This window comes from Stigmatopora argus, chromosome 5 (genome assembly GCF_051989625.1).
Source record: "Stigmatopora argus isolate UIUO_Sarg chromosome 5, RoL_Sarg_1.0, whole genome shotgun sequence".
Taxonomy (NCBI): domain Eukaryota; kingdom Metazoa; phylum Chordata; class Actinopteri; order Syngnathiformes; family Syngnathidae; genus Stigmatopora; species Stigmatopora argus.
The window spans coordinates 20,780,412-20,798,437 of NC_135391.1; the positions used below are offsets into that span (position 1 = coordinate 20,780,412).

General features: G+C 41.2%; 1 protein-coding gene and 1 long non-coding RNA gene across 8 annotated transcripts in view; one reads left to right on the plus strand and one right to left on the minus strand.

The window, feature by feature from the left end:
* LOC144074035 (uncharacterized) overlaps positions 1-18,026 on the minus strand; it is a 70,951-nt gene that overhangs the window by 39,836 nt on the left and 13,089 nt on the right. For 5 of the 7 annotated variants that reach the window (XR_013300218.1, XR_013300215.1, XR_013300217.1 and 2 more), the window contains exons 3-5: positions 7,605-7,728; positions 7,293-7,539; positions 1,909-2,113 (exon numbers count right to left, since the gene is read on the minus strand). Coding sequence is in view for 1 of the 7 variants with exons in the window: in XM_077600116.1 (XP_077456242.1) it covers positions 2,111-2,113; positions 7,293-7,539; positions 7,605-7,728 (374 nt within the window). In the remaining 6 variants the exon portion in view is untranslated. Of the gene's footprint in view, positions 1-3; positions 2,114-7,292; positions 7,540-7,604; positions 7,729-18,026 lie in introns of those variants that run through there. The other 2 variants (XM_077600116.1, XM_077600118.1) reach the window with 2 other exon arrangements.
* LOC144074038 (uncharacterized) lies at positions 5,775-17,525 on the plus strand. Its single transcript, XR_013300224.1, has 2 exons — positions 5,775-8,486; positions 14,550-17,525. It is a non-coding gene; the product is annotated as an uncharacterized LOC144074038 (long non-coding RNA).

An 18,026-nucleotide genomic window follows, 5' to 3' on the forward strand; every position in this document is an offset into this window, starting at 1 on the left:
AATCACAGACTGATGTTAATTAGATTTTGTCCATGAACTTATTAAATAATTCCAAATTGTCTGTCAGCTTCCTTTCATTGCTTTCCCCCTGGTTGCACTGCTTCCAGATTTGTGTTTTCAAATTGAAGCATTTAACCAATCACATTTCAGCCATTATTTGTTGCCAGTTAACAAGATTCCTACCAGCTGAATTATGTATAAAATAATGCTATTTATGCTGCAATAGAGTGCTACTACGCCTTTAGCATATCGAGGAATGTCAATATTTAGGAGGCATTTTCAACAACGACTTAAAAAAAAAAAGTCTTTCCACGGGTGCTGATGTGCGCGTTGCAAAATTCACTCGCAACAAAAGAGAAAATGGCAAGACGTAAGGCATCTAGCCCAGGGGTGGGCAAATTATTCCACAAAAGGCCGCAGTGGGTGCAGGTTTTCATTCCAACACATAGAGAGGACACCTTTTCACCAATCTGGTGTCCTACAAGTGCAATCAGTGGATTGCAGTCAGGTGCTTCTTGTTTTCTGCAGAAATCTCATTGGTTAAAGTGTCTGTGCTGGATCGGTTGGAACAAAAACCTGCACCCACAGCGGTTCTCGACGACTGGTTTGCCCACCCCAGATCTAGCCACTTAATATGATATTCGGTGCACCTATTTTCCCTCTTGCAGGGGTGGGCAAATAATTCCACAAATAATTAAATAATAAAAATATAATAATAAAACAAATAATTCCACATTGGGTGCAGGTTTTCATTCCAACCCATGAGAGGAAACCTTTCCATCAATCTAGTGTGTTAGATATGCAATCAGTTTATTGCAGTCAGGTGCTTCTTGTTTCAGCAGTAATCTAATTGGTTAAACTGTCTGTGTTGGATAGGTTGGAACAAAAACCTGCACCCACAGCGGCCCCCGAGAACAGGATTGCCAGCCCCTGCTATATTGTATATTCTTCTTTGGTGTTGAGCGATGAAGCGGTGCTCTAGCTTCCGCCATTTTTCTTCTGTCTTCCGGTTGCGTGTTTCAGCACAGATTTTGAAATTTTTATGAACTTTTTGAACAGAAAAAAATCCACGATGTAGTGAAGCCACAAAAGTTGAAGCCGCGAAGAAGGCTCACAGAATATTAAAGTACCTAATATTAATATTAAAGTGCATATTTTTAAATGGATGACACGAGGAGTTCCGACAATAATGCATGTTATAATTTTAAAAGGATAAAAAAACTCTCAAAAACATCGCAATAATTTTATTCTGGCTTGGATAGATTAAAAAAATGCACAATTGTGTTGTCAGAGGAAACATGCTAAATGCATTATCAACTTCACAAGCTTCACAAGCAAGAGTGTGATTGACAGTCGGCACTAACACACATACAGATTCCTAACATTGACAGTACAAGCCATTTCAAAAATCTTATTTCTAGTACTCATTATGTTGTTAAGAAGTCTTTATTATCACTCAATCCAACAATTTATTAATTTTAATTTGACCTTTCAGGACCTTTAATGAATAGTTGAAGTGCAAATTATACACAACCCTCCTTTCATAGGCTGATTGAACACTCTAATTATGATTGTGAATGTGATTGGGTATCTCCTGCCCAATGTTCACTAGGATAGGCTCTTTCATCTTGCGACACTTGGGAGGATTAGCAGTAAAATGAATGATGATCTTGTTAGGATGTATGATGTAGTTTGTGTTAATCATGTTGCAGTGTATATTTATTTAATGAATTTGTATGACTTTCTGAATGGATTATTATAGTTACTGATTTATTGATTATTGTCTCCTGTACGACATTACATACTCTGCATTTCGTTCTAGTCGTTTTTACAAAGGATTCTGTAATTTGGTAATGGTCTTTTTATGACAGTTAATGTAGATTTGAGTTTTAGAAATTGGTCCATTACCTGTTGCATGCCAGGGACAATGACACTGAGCAATTTGAAGTCAGTGAGAAAATGTGTGTGTCTCCTCCTCTTTTGCGACTTTGTCTCGATGGCAGCTACTATGGATTGGACACTTCATTGCATTTCCTGATCCTGCAGTCTTTGTTGTTGTTCCACCAGGTTGGCAGTTTTAGATTATTGTAAGGACATCTAATATGACAGGTCACTGTAAACAAGAACATAGAAAGGAACAACATGACAGTTTTATTTCCAAGAAAAGGTTCGAGTCACGAAAGAAGGTATTAGTCCAGAGCAGTTTTACTCCACAGAAGTTATTTGTCACAACCAGATACTCTGGTTCAAAGTGAAAGGTCTACTGTCAAAGAAGTTACTCATCTAAGAAAAAAAGGTTATTGTCCAAAGAGAAAAGTGAAGTTTAGTCCCAAAAAATAATTCTAAACCTGAGAACAAGTTTTAATATATTTTTCTTTTAACTTTGTAGTGCAATTACACCGTACTAGTCACAATGATGTACATTCTAAAGAAGTACATAATCGCAATTCGTCTCGAGACAAAATTTTGGTTTCAACTTTGTAGTCTGGAGATGTCACTATATCAATAGGAATTCCTAGTCCCAGTTTTAACTCAAATACAGGGAAAATACTCTAATACTGATGTTAATCAGAAAAAAAGATTAGATGAATGTTCCAAGGAAAGTTCCTAATCATGAGTGGTTTTAGTGCGATAATTACCGTATTTCCGCGCATACAAGCCATCCCTGCGTATAAGCCGCACCCTTAAAATGGCCTTAAAATCGCAGAATTTTACAATTTTTCATGTATAAGCCGCCCACTGATTCACAATTTTCACCTCCAAATTCATGGTTTTAATGGCAGTACAAACGTGTTACTTCATACCTGTCAACTTATACGTTTTTCCCGTATTTTATACGTTTTTTGATCATTTCAAATTGTGTACGCCGTATAACAACTTTTGTACGGGATTTTTTTTAAGTACGTTTTTTGTAAAACGGATCTCGTTTTATGCATTTCGGCTCTAATCCGGATCGTCTCGGTCACTGGTAGCAGACGAAAACGTCATCGTCAACTGCTAATATTGTCATGCTTTAAGCATGATATGCGCCCACGCATTCCCCTTTCACACGAAACAGGAAATGATTAAATCATTTTCTATTTCGTTATTTAAGCAGCTATGAGTCATAGCGCTTGGGTCCGAATACATTCACGGTCGCGTCACGACAACGCGGCGCGACCATAACACTTTTACGTGCACCCTATGTGAGTAAATATGTGCCGCGTTGCATTTGTACGGTTTTCTATTGCTTAATACGGGGAATTCCAATCATTAATACGGGGAGGAATTGGCCCAGGTTGACAGGTATGTTACTTTGAAGGGAAAATCTTAAGAAAAATCATCGCATGTGGTATTTCTGAGATACTGTATGAATCAAAAGCACATTATTAGGATCAATATAACGAGGAAGTTAGTTATGCATCCAGTAATGGTTTTCTTACTGCCAATCAGAAAATAACCAAATAGGAAATGTTAATTTGCGGACATCTACTGGTGAAAAAGAGTATAGCAACATTGTAAGTCTTGTGCGCATGCATATAAACCATACCCTTGATTCAGCCATCACTTTTTTTTGTGTTACAAATGCGGCTTATAGGCTAGAAAATACGGTACTACGCTTTCAGATTGTCCCTTGAGGGGTTTCCACAGCGAATCAACATCTACTTCAAATCAAATCAAAAGCCTTTATTGTCATCATACACAGCTGCATATTACGAAATTGGTGGTGCTACTCCACAAAGTGGGTTTTCCCAGTATAAAAAACATAGTGATATAAAAGTATAAAAAGTCACATCCTGGCTAGGTAAATTGTAAAATATTGCACAATCTAAGATATTGCATTGTTATTGCACACCCCAAAGTTATTGCACAGAAGGGATTGTGTCGTGCTAACGCAAGTTCAGAGTCCTGATGGCTGTGGGAAAAAAAACTGTCCTTAAGTCCATTTGTCCGTGCTTTGTGAGACCTGTAGCGTCTGCCAGAGGGCAGCAGCTGGAACAGGTTGTGACCAGGGTGGTTTTGGTCCCTGACAATGTTCCCGGCTCTGCTGAGGTAGCGAGGGCTGGCAATGTCATCCAGTGAGGGCAGAGAGCAGCCGAAGATCTTCTGGGCAGTGTTGATCACTCTCTGCATGGCCTTTCTGTCTGCTGCCGTGCTTCCAGTGTACCACACTGTAATGCAGTATGCCAGGATGCTCTCCACAGTGGCTCTATAGAATGTTACCAGAAGCTTAGTGTCCAAGTTTCTCCTCCTGAGTACCCTCAGGAAATTGAGTTGTTTCTGGGCCTTGTCCGTGACGTGGACCCCCAGGAATTTGAACTACTGGACCCTGTTTACGCGGTACCCAGTTGTTTCGTCGACGGACGTTTGGTCGACGGACACTTGGTCCTCGGACGTTTCGTTGAACGGACGTTTCGTCGAACGGACGTTTCGTCGACTGGACGTGTCGATGAACGGACGTTTGGTCGACGGATTCGCCGCCGGACAGGACGTCGAACGGACGTTTCGTCGCTGGGTTCGCTCGCTCTCAAAATTATACTCATGAGAGAGAGAGTGAGTTTGTAATTGCATTGACAATGTAAGAGCATTAATATCTAAATATCTAATATCAAAATTATCAATAAGTTGTGTATAATCATGAGAGAGAGTTTACTGTTGAAAGCGATCAACCAGGTAATCTCTCGCTCTCAAAATTATAATCATGAGAGAGAGTAAGTTTGTAATTGCATTGACAATGTATGAGCATTAATATCTAAATATCTAATATCAAAATTATCAATAAATTGCTAATTATTGGCGTGTGTTCATGTTATTCGACGCCGGATTCGCTCGCTCACCCCGCCCCCGGATTCGCTCGTATTGGCGTGTGTTTTCAAACTATGGCCCGCGGGCCATATACGGCCCGTTAGGCTTTTTAATCCGGCCCGCCGACGTTGTCCCCGCCGACGTCCAAATTATAGTAAAAATCAATGACCTCATTCATTTCCCTTTGCCCTACAATGCCCTTGTTTCCCCGATAGATGGCGCACTAGTCTAGACCTTTGTTGGAGTGTAACTTGGAGAACAACATGCCGCTCATCACTCTCAATTTAAAGACTGCTTTCTTTCGTTGAATAATAATATGTTCTTAATATTGAAAGTAAATTTGAAAATAAATTTTCACCTTCAATTGTGTCTTTTTTCTTGCATTTCAATCCCCAGGTTTGGTAAATTACATTGCGTGTCCAAATTCTCCTGGCCCGGCCGGCCCCTCTGTCAAATTTTAGTATCCATTCTGGCCCGCAAGTCAAAAAGTTTGCCCACCCCTGTTATAGACAAACTTGCCTCCTTTATACTATTATTGTCCCAAATTAAACACATTATCAATAAGCTGCCATTGACGGCGGTAGACGTCCAATTCATATTGACTGAGGTGCAGATGCTATTTCTGTTATTAGAGCTCCATCAAGTGGATATATAACGCAACAGTCAGCATGAATCGGACGTCTACCGCCGTCAATGGCGGCATTGACGGCGGTAGACATCCGATGAACCTTCATTCTCTCTATAACTTGCAATACAGCAAGGTGTTGAAATATCAAAATTATCAATAAGAGCACTCATTTAACACATTAACATGTCCATTCGACGTCCTGTCAGGCGGCGAATCCGTCGACCAAACGTCCGTTCGACGATACGTCCGTTTGACGAAACGTCCGTTTGACGAACTATCCGTCGACAATACGTCCGTTCGACCAAACGTCCGGGGACCGAGTGTCCGTCGACCAAACGTCCGGGGACCGAGTGTCCGTCGACCAAACGTCCGGGGACCGAGTGTCCGTCGACCAAACGTCCGGGGACCGAGTGTCCGTCGACCAAACGTCCGTCGTCGAAACGTCCGTCGATGAAACATCCGGTCACGGTCTATGCATATTCCATTTATGAGGAGTGGGGCCAGATCTGTGCTGCGTTTGCGAAAGTCCATGATTATTTCTTTAGTTTTCATGGTGTTTAGTGTGAGATTGTTCACCAAATACCACGAAGACAGTTCGTTGACCTCATCTCTGTAAGCAGACTCATGCCCCCAGAGATGAGTCCAACCACGGGTGTCATCGGCAAATTTGATGATGGAGTTAGACTGGTGGGTCAGAGTACAGAAGAGGATTCAGTACACAGCCTTGAGGGGAGCCAGTGCTGTGTAATGGAGGAAGAGAGGTGGGGACCAAGTCTAACAGTTTGTGGACGGTTGGTTGAGAAGTTCTTAATCTAGTATCCGATGGTAGAGGATAGTCCAAGGTGGGAGAGTTTGTCAGCCAGAATGTCTGGTATTATAGTGTTAAAGGCTGAGCTATAGTCAATGAAAAGCATCCTCACGTAGTTCCCATGGTGCTCCAGGTGGCTCAGTGCTACTTGACTCCGTCCTTTGCATCATCTTCCAGTACACCAGCCGATTTTAAATCTTACCTCATTACATCAATTTACCTTCTCCTAGGGTAACCTCAAGCCCTTTCCCTGGTTGTTACACCCTCAACAACTTTCTACCTATATAGTCCCACTCTCTCATGTGAACATGTCTAAACCTTCGCAGTCTTGTCTCTTTGACCTTGTCTTCCAAAATGTCTCACTGTCCCACTTATTGTCTCATTTCTAATCATATCCAACCTGATCAGTCCTCGCCATCTTCATCTTCACAACTTCTAGGCTCCTGTCTCTAAGCCACACCACCTTCAATCCTCTCTTTTCTAGAGCAGACGACTTCTCTAAGTTCTCTCTACCTGCTGCCTGCTCTCAATTCAGTTCCCACTATCATGTCTAGTTGTCTAGTTCTAAGAGAAACTCAGAGCCCCATGGAGAAAAGGCTTTGTTTTCATCTCAAGGTCAATTTCATAGATTTTCATTGTTTTTTATCCAATGGAAATTGTTTCACGAGATGGTTTAAGTCCTGAGAAAAAGAATCCCATCTCAAATTCAACAAAGAGGTTTTTGTCCTGTGAGAAGGCTTAAAGGTTCTCATCTTGAGGATGGATTCCGGGTGAAGCTTCCGATCCGGGCAAATTTTGCTCTTAGTCACGACAGAAGCTTTCACTTCCAAAAGCTCCTACGTAATGAAAATGGACTTGTCATCAGACTAATTATTAGTCCAGATATATTGTTCTAATACCTTTTAAATGTTCTTCAAGAGAAAATCATAATCCAGAATAAAGGTTCTGAGTAACAAGAGAATGTTTTTAGTCCCCAGAGAAGATCTTTGTTCTAATCATGAGAGAAAGTTTTTGGTTTAAAAAGAAGGTCATAGTCTCTTGGGGTGTTTGTATCCATGTGTATTTTCTGACCTTCCTGCGGCAGAGTTTGCGCCTGGGTTTCTTAACAAGCTCTTCCTGGAGGCGGCTGACCTCACAGAAAAGCTCCAGTTCCCTTTTCTGCATCACATCCTTCTCCTGCCACAATGTCATATTTTCTCCTAACATTTTTTGCAGCTGAAGCAACTTCTCGCTGTTCTGCTCACGCTCCTGCTCCAGCAACTTGGTCATCTTATCCTCAAACAGCACCTCCATGTTTCTCATGGTCTCGGCGATCATGCTACGAGGACAATAAGGTTCACACACCCATCTAAGAGTGAGGGAGGAAAAAGAACAAGGTGGTACTTGGTTTTGTCGCGCTCCGCTTCATCCTTAAGGCGGCGGACAGCGGCCTCCTGGTCTTGCTTCTGCTTCACCAACTTTTCATCTAGACCCACCAGCTGTCCAGACTGAACTTCCAGGTTTTCCACTGAGGACACATTAGAATAGGCTCATCACTCACACTTCGTTTGATAATGACTGTGATTAATATTTTTTTAACTATTTGTTGAAATATATTGGCCCAAATAAAAGATGGTGTTTTATTGTTGGAATTATTGTAAATAAGTTATCCTGATTTTAGTTTAGACTATTGAAATGTTAGTTAATAGAATTGGGGATGTCTTGACCCCTTGGGAAAAGTTTCACCTTATTCAACAAAGAGGAACTACCCAGGGGGGCGGACGCCTGTCTGTTTGTCTGTTTTGTGAGGGTTGCAAGATATCAGGAATAAGACTATAAAGATGTTATCTTGAAGGGGCATATGGTCATGATCAAAGAACCTTTGGTAACTGGGAGAGAACTATCTCTCCCTTGATCAGCTTGAAACTTCCTGTAACTTGGACACTCCCAAAACACAATAAGAGAATAGGCGAGGGGAGATATTCTTCAGAGTGTTGTTCGAAGGGCTGTGACAGGGGCAGTCTCTTAACCTCTCATTTTTTAAATAAAGTTAACTCAAATTCTCTGTGATTTCCTTCTTTTCAGGTTGGTGAAACAAATGTTTGGTGTTTGAACCTAACATTTAATTGGTCCTTCGAGCCGGATTCCAAGATACCGGACGATCCCAGCGGGTGAGCAAGATCCAGAAAAGTCTGTGGCCACAGCATAAAAATCCTTTTCCAGGACTGTTTCTTCCTTACGGGCTGGGGTCCAAAGGTTGAAGGGATACCGAGGACGCAGAGAATCGTGAGTAAAATTTTGTTTAAAAAGGAATGAATGAAGGCGTAACAGACCCCTTTAGTTGCAAAGACTAATTAAACTCTGTAAAATTAAGAAATAAAAGCCCTGAGAATCCTAGGCCCTATCAGGTAAAATTCAAACAACAAACATCCGCGGCGTAACAGACACCCTTAGTTGCAAAAGACTAATTAAACTCTGTAAAGGATATCGGAGTCCAAGTTGTATTGAACAAACAATAACCAGAAATTCGTGGCGTAACAGACACCCTTAGTTGCAAAAGACTAATTAAACTCTGTAAAGGTTTGCGGAGCCTTGGTTGCGAATTAAAAGGAGTGAACGTGCAAAAAGTGTGTTTGGAAATACATTTTACCATTTGGTGATTTGTATCTCATATCAAACAACAGGAGACAAATGTCGACCTCTAGTGGATGTATGTAGACGCGAAACTCCGCCTGAAAAGGTTGAAGTGAGTTTACCACTAAAGGAATTTATCGACATCCTGTTGTCTAAACCCAGTGTTAGTGCACTATAGGTGCAAAGACCCACTGGGACTAAATTTTATTCAAAAATGGGTAAAGTACAAAGTAAAACAAGTAAAAAAGAGGAATTCCTCTCGGAACTTGCGTCTAAAGACTGGAAGATAGTTCATAGAGAGGATCCCGACGCGGTGGAATCCTTGCGTTATTGGGTAAAAAAATATGGGTTCACTGGTAGACTAATAATAAAAGATATCTGTGAATTACAACAAAAAATCGAAGAATCGTGTAACAAAAAACGAAGTAAAATGCAAAAACGAGGTTATGATCAAACCAAACTTTGGCTTCGGATAGCAGGGCAAAGGGAGAAGGGTGAGAAAGTTGCTAAACAAAAAATAGAAGAAGAAAAAAGGCGGGAAAGAGAAGAGGGAGAAAAAAAGGTCATGTATCACAGGAAGGAAGATAATGAATATGTGGGTCCATATAGTGGCGTAAGACAAATGTTAGCACAGCAACAAGAACCGACTACTCTCGAAACGGCGATCTCCGGATCACCCCCTCCACAATATAAACTAAAAGAAACCCATCCAAAAGTACATCAAACTAGATCCCAAGGCGTAATCGGGGAATGGTCAAAAGGGTTAGTAACGGGACTGGAAGGTGTGCTGTCACCCCCACCAAAAGGAGCAGAGTGTGAAATACAAAAAGGGGGGGAAGAGGAGCACATGTATCCTTTGATAGAGTTACCAAACCCACAAGCGGGTGACCCAAACGCGGCACCCATCGTTAGAGTTTATAGGACGTGGACACAGGAAGATGTGAGGAAGGCTGTAGAAGGAATTTCACACCCAAAGGAAGATTTAGCTGAGTGCGAGGCAGGAATGGAAAACCTCAGACATTCATACCATTTAAATGGAATGGAGGTACAACAAGTATGGATGTGTAAATTGGGATCAGATTGGTTCTATGTTAAAGGGTCTTATAATCCGACCGATGGCGAAGGTAAAATCCTTCCGCCAGAATCAGATGGATTGAATGATCAAGTGAGATTGTTGTTAGACAGAATCAGAGTAAAATATAAGAAAAGATCAAATTACACTGAAATAGGAAGATGCAAACAAAATTCGGAGGAATCATTTGAAGAATATAGAATTAAAATGGAAAAAGTATTTAGACAACACAGCGGATTAGAACATGATGAAAATGATGCGCGCCCCTATAAACAACAGTTAAAAAACGCCCTCCACTCTAATTCTTTGCCAGAAATAAAACAGTGGGTTGATCGCCATTACATAGGAATGAACGGAGGAACGTTGGGGGATTACATAAACCATGCTCTTCATGCAGAAAAAGTGATAAAAAATAAAAAACAGCAAAAGAAAGAAGCAGTTTTCTTTTATGGGGACGAAGATAGTTTTGGGACTGAAGCGTATTATCACCAGTATTCGAACGGTAAAGGTCGAGGCAAGAGAAGAGGTCGCGGCAGGGGTGCGGCCAGCGGGGGAGTTCTCAGGTTTAAACCGGGAGCTTATCACGAAGGCAATCCGATGACCTGCTGGTCGTGCGGAAAAGAGGGCCACTCAGCCAAAGAATGCAAATTCTACCCTCCCCGCTTATCGCAACGACGTGATAACGCATGACTAGAAGGGGAGAGAGCAAAACAAATGGCTACCAAAAGTATAGATGAGATACCAATTGGGTACAAGGGAGAAGTGGAATGTAAAAAAGAAATGGGATATGAGGATCAAATCGGGAGTGAAGATGAAATATTGAATTTAGACGAAATATTATTCGAAGAAAAGGTCAGACCAGAAGTGATAATATGGGTACAAGGCAAACCATTAAAATTCCTTTGTGACACAGGAGCATGTAGAACCACAATCAGGGAATCAATACCAAACTTAAAACCAAGCCCAAATTTCGCAATAGTTAGGGCAGCACAGGGCGCCACAAAATCAGTACAAATGACAGAACCAGTCTGGCTTAGAGATCCAAAAGGCAAATCATGCCAGTTATCAATCTTAATACTACCTGAATGTCCAGTAAACCTTTTGGGCAGAGACGGCCTTGTGGGGCTAGGCCTGGCCGTTCTGCCAACGTCAGGTGGCATGAAAATAATTAGACATAAACCAGAACAAGTGTTCGTGTTACAAGGGATGGGACAGCCAAATTACTATTATTCTCTGGACATTCCAAACAAGCCACCGATGCAAACAGGAACTAGTCTAATACAAGAGGGAATAAATTCGTGCAGTTTGAAGGGGACCGTATGTCCCCAGAAAATTTACATGTCACAATGTCGTATATAAATAAACCAGATCTAAAGTACAAGGAAAGCCTCGATAAAGTCACCCCTACTCGAATAACGGTCACTTACCTATATACAAACGGGTTGGCAGATGCTGCAACCGCAGTCGCCTTGCCTGAAAAGGCACAAGCCCTTTTTAAATTACATACAGCACCATACATCTCTTTGTGTAAGTCCGAACACACCCAGTGGAAAGACTTAGGCAGGCTAGTGGAAATAGGGGAGAAAGCACATGACTGGGAGCCCTCGGGGCCTAATACATGGTATAGTGCGTCAACTGAGCTGTGGCGGAAATCGTTTTTTTGGACAGTAACTGTCGAGGCGGGGGTACACTTAATTCCAAAACAAAAGTGACAAATATTATTTTCAAAAGACGAAGAAGAATTGCTAAAACAAATACCTGCAAAATTATGGTCTAAAGGGCCTACAGATGTAGGACTCATAAAAGGTGCAGAACCTGTATTAATCCGACCTAAAACTGAATATAAACCTCGCGTAAAACAATACCCACTTAAAATTGATGCAATAGAAGGGATAAAACCTGTAATAGACGACTTACTTAAAGCAGGGGTATTAATAGAATGCGTCGACTCTCCGTGTAACACACCAATATTCCCAGTAAAAAAAGCTGCTCCATCAAATGGATGGAGAATGGTCCAAGATTTAAAAGCGGTAAATAATGCAGTAATTCAAAGATCCCCAACAGTAGCAGATCCATATACGTTGTTGAACTCGCTAAACCCAAACGCAAAATACTTTACGGTAGTGGACATCAGCAATGCATTTTTTTCGGTACCAATACATAAGGACAGTCAATTTTGGTTTGCGTTCACGTTCCAAGGAAAACGTTATACATACACTCGACTGCCGCAAGGTTACTGCGAAAGTCCGACTATATATTCTCAAGCTCTAAACGCAAATTTAGCAACCTTCGAGCCGCCAAAAAGTAGCCAAATAATGACTTACGTAGATGACATTTTAATTGCATCAGAAACCAAGGAGCAATGCGAAAAAGACACATTAGCGTTGCTAAAACACTTAGCTGAAGAAGGTCATAAAATCAGCAGAAATAAGTTACAATTCAGCCAAAAAGCGGTAAAATACTTGGGTCACCAGTTAAGCGCGGGGGGCAGAACAATTTTAGAAGAAAGAAAGGTGGCAATCCTAAAAGCACCGAAGCCACTTACAAAAAAGCAAATGATGTCCTTTTTAGGGCTCACAAATTACTGCAGATGTTGGGTACCAATTTATGCCGAATTAACAGCGCCATTGCAAGCCCTGATGTATAAAGAAGAACTAAAAATGTCAGACAAATTGAAATGGACGCCAGAAGCAGAAACGGCATTTTGCGATTTGAAACAGGCGCTAGTGAGTAGTAGCACACTCGCGTTGCCTGATTATTCTAAAGAATTTGTACAAATGGTGGACTGTAAGAATTATTTCATGACATCGGTATTGACTCAGAAATATGGCGAGAAGCTGAGACCAGTGGCATATTATTCCACAAAGTTAGATGCAGTGGCCTGTGCACTGCCACATTGTGTTAGAGCAGTGGTCGCAGCATCACTAGCGGTAACTGTAAGCGCTGAGGTGGTATTGTTCCACCCATTAGTTTTAAAAGTTCCCCACGCGGTCTCAGCTCTACTCTTACAAACAAAAATGAGTTTTCTGTCACCGGCAAGACATCTGTCTTGCATGTCAATACTATTGTCTCAGCCGCATCTAAAAATAGAAAGGTGTACAGTGCTCAATCCAGCAACACTAATTCCCACAGAGGAGGAAGGTGAAAAACACGATTGCGAAGCATTAGCGGAACAAAAGAGTAAAAGTAGACCAGACCTTAAAGATACACCGCTAGAAAATGGAGAAATAATATTTGTAGACGGGTCCTCGAAAAAAGATGATAAAGGGAAAACAAAAACCGGCTACGCCATAGTAACTCAAACAGTAATATTACAAGCAGCAGCGTTACCGCAACATTTCTCAGCACAAGCTGCAGAATTAGTGGCACTTACTGAAGCCTGTAAATTAATGAAAGGACAGGCGGTCACAATATATACGGACAGCCAATATGCGTTTGCAACCACTCAAACGTTTGCGCAACACTGGAAAAATAGGGGCATGGTCACATCAACTGGAAAACCAGTGACTCACGCCGAATTACTAACTGAACTATTACAAGCCGTGCAACTACCGACACAATTAGCAATATGTAAATGTACTGCACACACATCAGGTACCGATCCCATAACAAAGGGTAACGCCTTCGCGGACAAGATTGCTAAACAGGCAGCACAAGGGGAAATAACAATTCTAAACATGGAAGTAAATAGCGAAAATGACCAACAAAAAATGGATGATAAAATTCTTATAGAAATGCAACAACAATCACCCAAACAAGAAAAAGAACAATGGGAAAAGAAAGGCGCGCGAATAAAAAACCAAATATATATATGTCCAGAAGGTAAACCAATCCTACCAAAAAACCTATACAAATGGGCAGCTATTTTGAGCCATGGTAAATCACATGTCTCAAGAGGAGGGATGATAGGAATGTTAAACCAAATATATACAACCTATGGATTTAATAATTATTCAAAAAAATTTTGTAGAACCTGTCTAATATGTGCAAGACACAATGCACAAGGTAACCTTAGACCAAAACGGGGTCAATTCCCAAAACCAGAATATCCATTTCAACACATACATATGGATTATATAGAACTAAATAAGTGTGAAGGTAAAAAATATTGTCTCGTAATAATAGACTCGTATTCAAAATGGGTAGAAATATTTCCGACAAAGACACCTGATGCCATAACAGTAGCAAAAGCATTATGCAGAGACATAATACCGAGATATGGCATTCCGGAAATAATCTACAGTGATAATGGGACTCATTTCGTAAACCAAATAATTTCAAAAATAGGACAAGCGTTTTACATCAATTTAAAACATCACTGCGCCTATCATCCACAGAGTGCGGGACTGGTGGAAAGAATGAATGGCACCATAAAAAATAGACTCAGAAAATGTATGGAAGAAACTGGTAGACTCTGGACACAATGCCTAGACTTAGTAAAACTACATATAAACATTACCAGCACAAACGGATTAACCCCGTATGAAACCTTATTTGGCAGACAGTACAGATTACCTTATTTTAAAAATATTTGGGAAACAGATGACGAAAGCAATCTTGCGGATTATATGAGAAAAATGCTACAAAAACAAAAAGAATTGACAGAACAAGCTAATGAAGATACGCCATCTGTGTCGTTGCAGGAAGACCAATTAGTTGAACCAGGTGACTGGGTCCTGATTAAAAGTATAAAGAAGAAACACTGGCACTCGCCTAAGTGGGAAGGACCCTATCAGGTTTTATTAACCACAGGAACGGCAATTAAAATAGCAGAACGAAATACCTGGATTCACCTGGCACATTGCAAAAGGGTTATCGAGTATGACTAAGTTAACAATTTCGATCATTGTGTTCAACCTAACCGTCGTTATTTGTATTGTAGTGATCGCGCTGTGGTATCTGCTGTAGTAGCATTGTAATCTTTCACCCGCCTCCGGAGGAAGTCCGACTACAAAGGGGGCTGTAATTTTAGTTTACAGTCATCTCAAACCCGGTGAAGACGTCAACAGCTCCGGTCTGGCATTAGGAGAGATTACAATCTACCAGCATGATATTCACCCGGGTACACAAAATAGGATTGGCGGTGGGAGGAACAATCGGAATAATAATAGTAGTAATTTTATTGTTACATGAAAAGTCACTCAATTTGCAAAAAAGAGGGGTACATTACTATCAAAATCCCTCTAGAATACCACGGAAGGTGATAAAGAATCCATGCAAAACGACAGATCGCAAAGATGATACCTATACTTACCAATTGTATTATTGTTACCAAACCAACAGAACTGAGGCAGTAATTACATTTGACCAAAATTTCACGATAGGGGGATATCGGCTGAATGATTGGAGCGGGTATGATTTTTACTTGGACAGTGCTGGGGCAAAGAAATCGGGTCACTGGTGGGGTGACGTGGCGGCTACAACTGGGAAGTGGTCAAGAGGTTCGTATGGGTTCTCCAAGAGAGGGGCCAGGTGGAAAAAACAGGTAACCCTGACAAGAACAAAAAGTAGTTTGTTGTTAAATTTGAATACCACTCAGGTGCCACTCGGCGAGCCCGAACAATTGAAGGGCTACACAAACAAACAGCTATGCCACGGGCTGATGCTCTGTGTCTGGAGAGAACATCAGGAAGACCCATGCGTGCCCATAACGTTCTGTCCAAACGTCACTACCACAATTGTTGAACCTAGCAAAGAAATAACTCCTGGGCCGAAATCAAAGTTTCCAGACATGCCACAAATATACGTTGAACCAGAGGTGGATGATTTGTTTAAATTTGCGACAGGAATTTCTAGATTAGATAACAATTGGCTCCTAATGGCGGAACAAGCCGCTCAAGTGACGCAAACAGACTGTGTGGTATGTATGGGGGCCAGACCATTGCTACAGGTAATACCCTCAGCATTGAGCTCCACCTGCCTGGTAGACGTGATGAACAAACCAGTACCATCTCAAAATTGTTCGTACTGGGATAGTGTTTTTCCAATGGCGGATGAAGAAAAGGAGAAACCAGTGTTTTCAAAGAAAATAGCACGGGCCAACTTCACGTGCATTAAGAGAATAGGAAAAGGGTTGATTCTGGGACGACTTAATAGTATACAATGTAAACAAGTGTTGACGGTTGATATAACATTCAAACCGGTAGCTCGTAGCGACATCTGGTGGTGGTGTGGTGATAATAGATTGTACGACAGGTTGCCATTCAACACTACTGGCTATTGTGCATCTGTGTCATTGCTCCTGCCTGTTTCCATAACAAAGATGTCTGCTCCTGAGTTGGTCACTGTGGCAGGAAACATCTTGCCTCACCACTGGAATGGCAGAGCCAAGCGGTCCGCTCCTGGATGGGGAGACGGGGACCCAACCTACATCGACAGCATCGGGGTTCCCCGAGGAGTACCGGATGAGTATAAACTTGCTAACCAAATGGCAGCTGGTTTTGAATCATTCCTGTGTTGGTGGTGTACTATTAACAAAAATGTGGACAGAATCAACTACATCCATTACAATGTGCAACGACTGGGGAACAGGACGGAGGAAGGGTTTGCAGCCATCCATGAACAGTTGTCGGCTACCTCTTTGATGGCTTTCCAGAACAGAATTGCTGTTGACATGATCCTGGCAAAGGAAGGTGGCGTGTGCTCCATCTTTGGCGACCAATGCTGCACGTTCATCCCTAACAACACAGCAGCTGACGGGAGTTTAACCAAGGCCCTGGAGGGCCTTCGATCCCTCAACAGCAAGATGAAAGAACATTCTGGAGTCGACACCTCAATGTGGGGCGAATTTGGTAGCATGTTTGGCGAGTACAAACAGTTGATTGTATCAGTTTTAATGTCAATCGCTGTTTTTGCTGCCATTCTCACAACTTGTGGATGTTGCTGCATTCCCTGTATTCGTGCGTTATGTGAAAGGTTAATAACAAATGCTATACAACCAGTCAAATCAGAAATGTATGCCTTATTGACATCTGGAGGCGAACCACGGGATGACGACGACGCCGACGCATCTGGGGACGAGGAGGAAATGCAGTTCATGGGACTGCCTGAAATGTTCCAAGATGCTAAAGACTCTGGCATTAACTTCTGAGTGTAACGTTTTCTGTTATTTTTGTGATCCCGTGATGCGAAAATCGGATAAGAAGAGGTCATGGGTGATGATATTTTATAACAAGAATCCGGATAAACAGGAGGGTTATGTTGGAATTATTGTAAATAAGTTATCCTGATTTTAGTTTAGACTATTGAAATGTTAGTTAATAGAATTGGGGATGTCTTGACCCCTTGGGAAAAGTTTCACCTTATTCAACAAAGAGGAACTACCCAGGGGGGCGGACGCCTGTCTGTTTGTCTGTTTTGTGAGGGTTGCAAGATATCAGGAATAAGACTATAAAGATGTTATCTTGAAGGGGCATATGGTCATGATCAAAGAACCTTTGGTAACTGGGAGAGAACTATCTCTCCCTTGATCAGCTTGAAACTTCCTGTAACTTGGACACTCCCAAAACACAATAAGAGAATAGGCGAGGGGAGATATTCTTCAGAGTGTTGTTCGAAGGGCTGTGACAGGGGCAGTCTCTTAACCTCTCATTTTTTAAATAAAGTTAACTCAAATTCTCTGTGATTTCCTTCTTTTCAGGTTGGTGAAACAAATGTTTGGTGTTTGAACCTAACATTTATGCATTGAATTAAGACTGAAAAAGTGATGGCCATCTTAAATTTGAGGTCTAGACACTATACTCATTCACAAAGCGAATGCTGAACACTGATGGTAATATTAGCACTTTTGTTGTTTTATCACAGTAGATTGGTTAATTTACATTTCAAAAACCAGAAGCTATTAATTTGCAAATATGATTGCACTTTAGTTTACATATTTACAAGTTCAGATATTAAGATGTGAAAATTTTTGCATGATTTGAATGAGGAAAATAACAGGCTTTTTCTCTTGAAAATGAGAGTTTGATTTATTTAATAAGGGACAATACATATTAATTAACATATACATCTTCATGTTAATGAACATATACTTTTTGTAAATATGTAAGATTCTAACCCTAACCCTGGATGGCGTCACCTTAAGTGAAAATAGAACTCGCTCAGCGGAAGCTTTGGGGTCA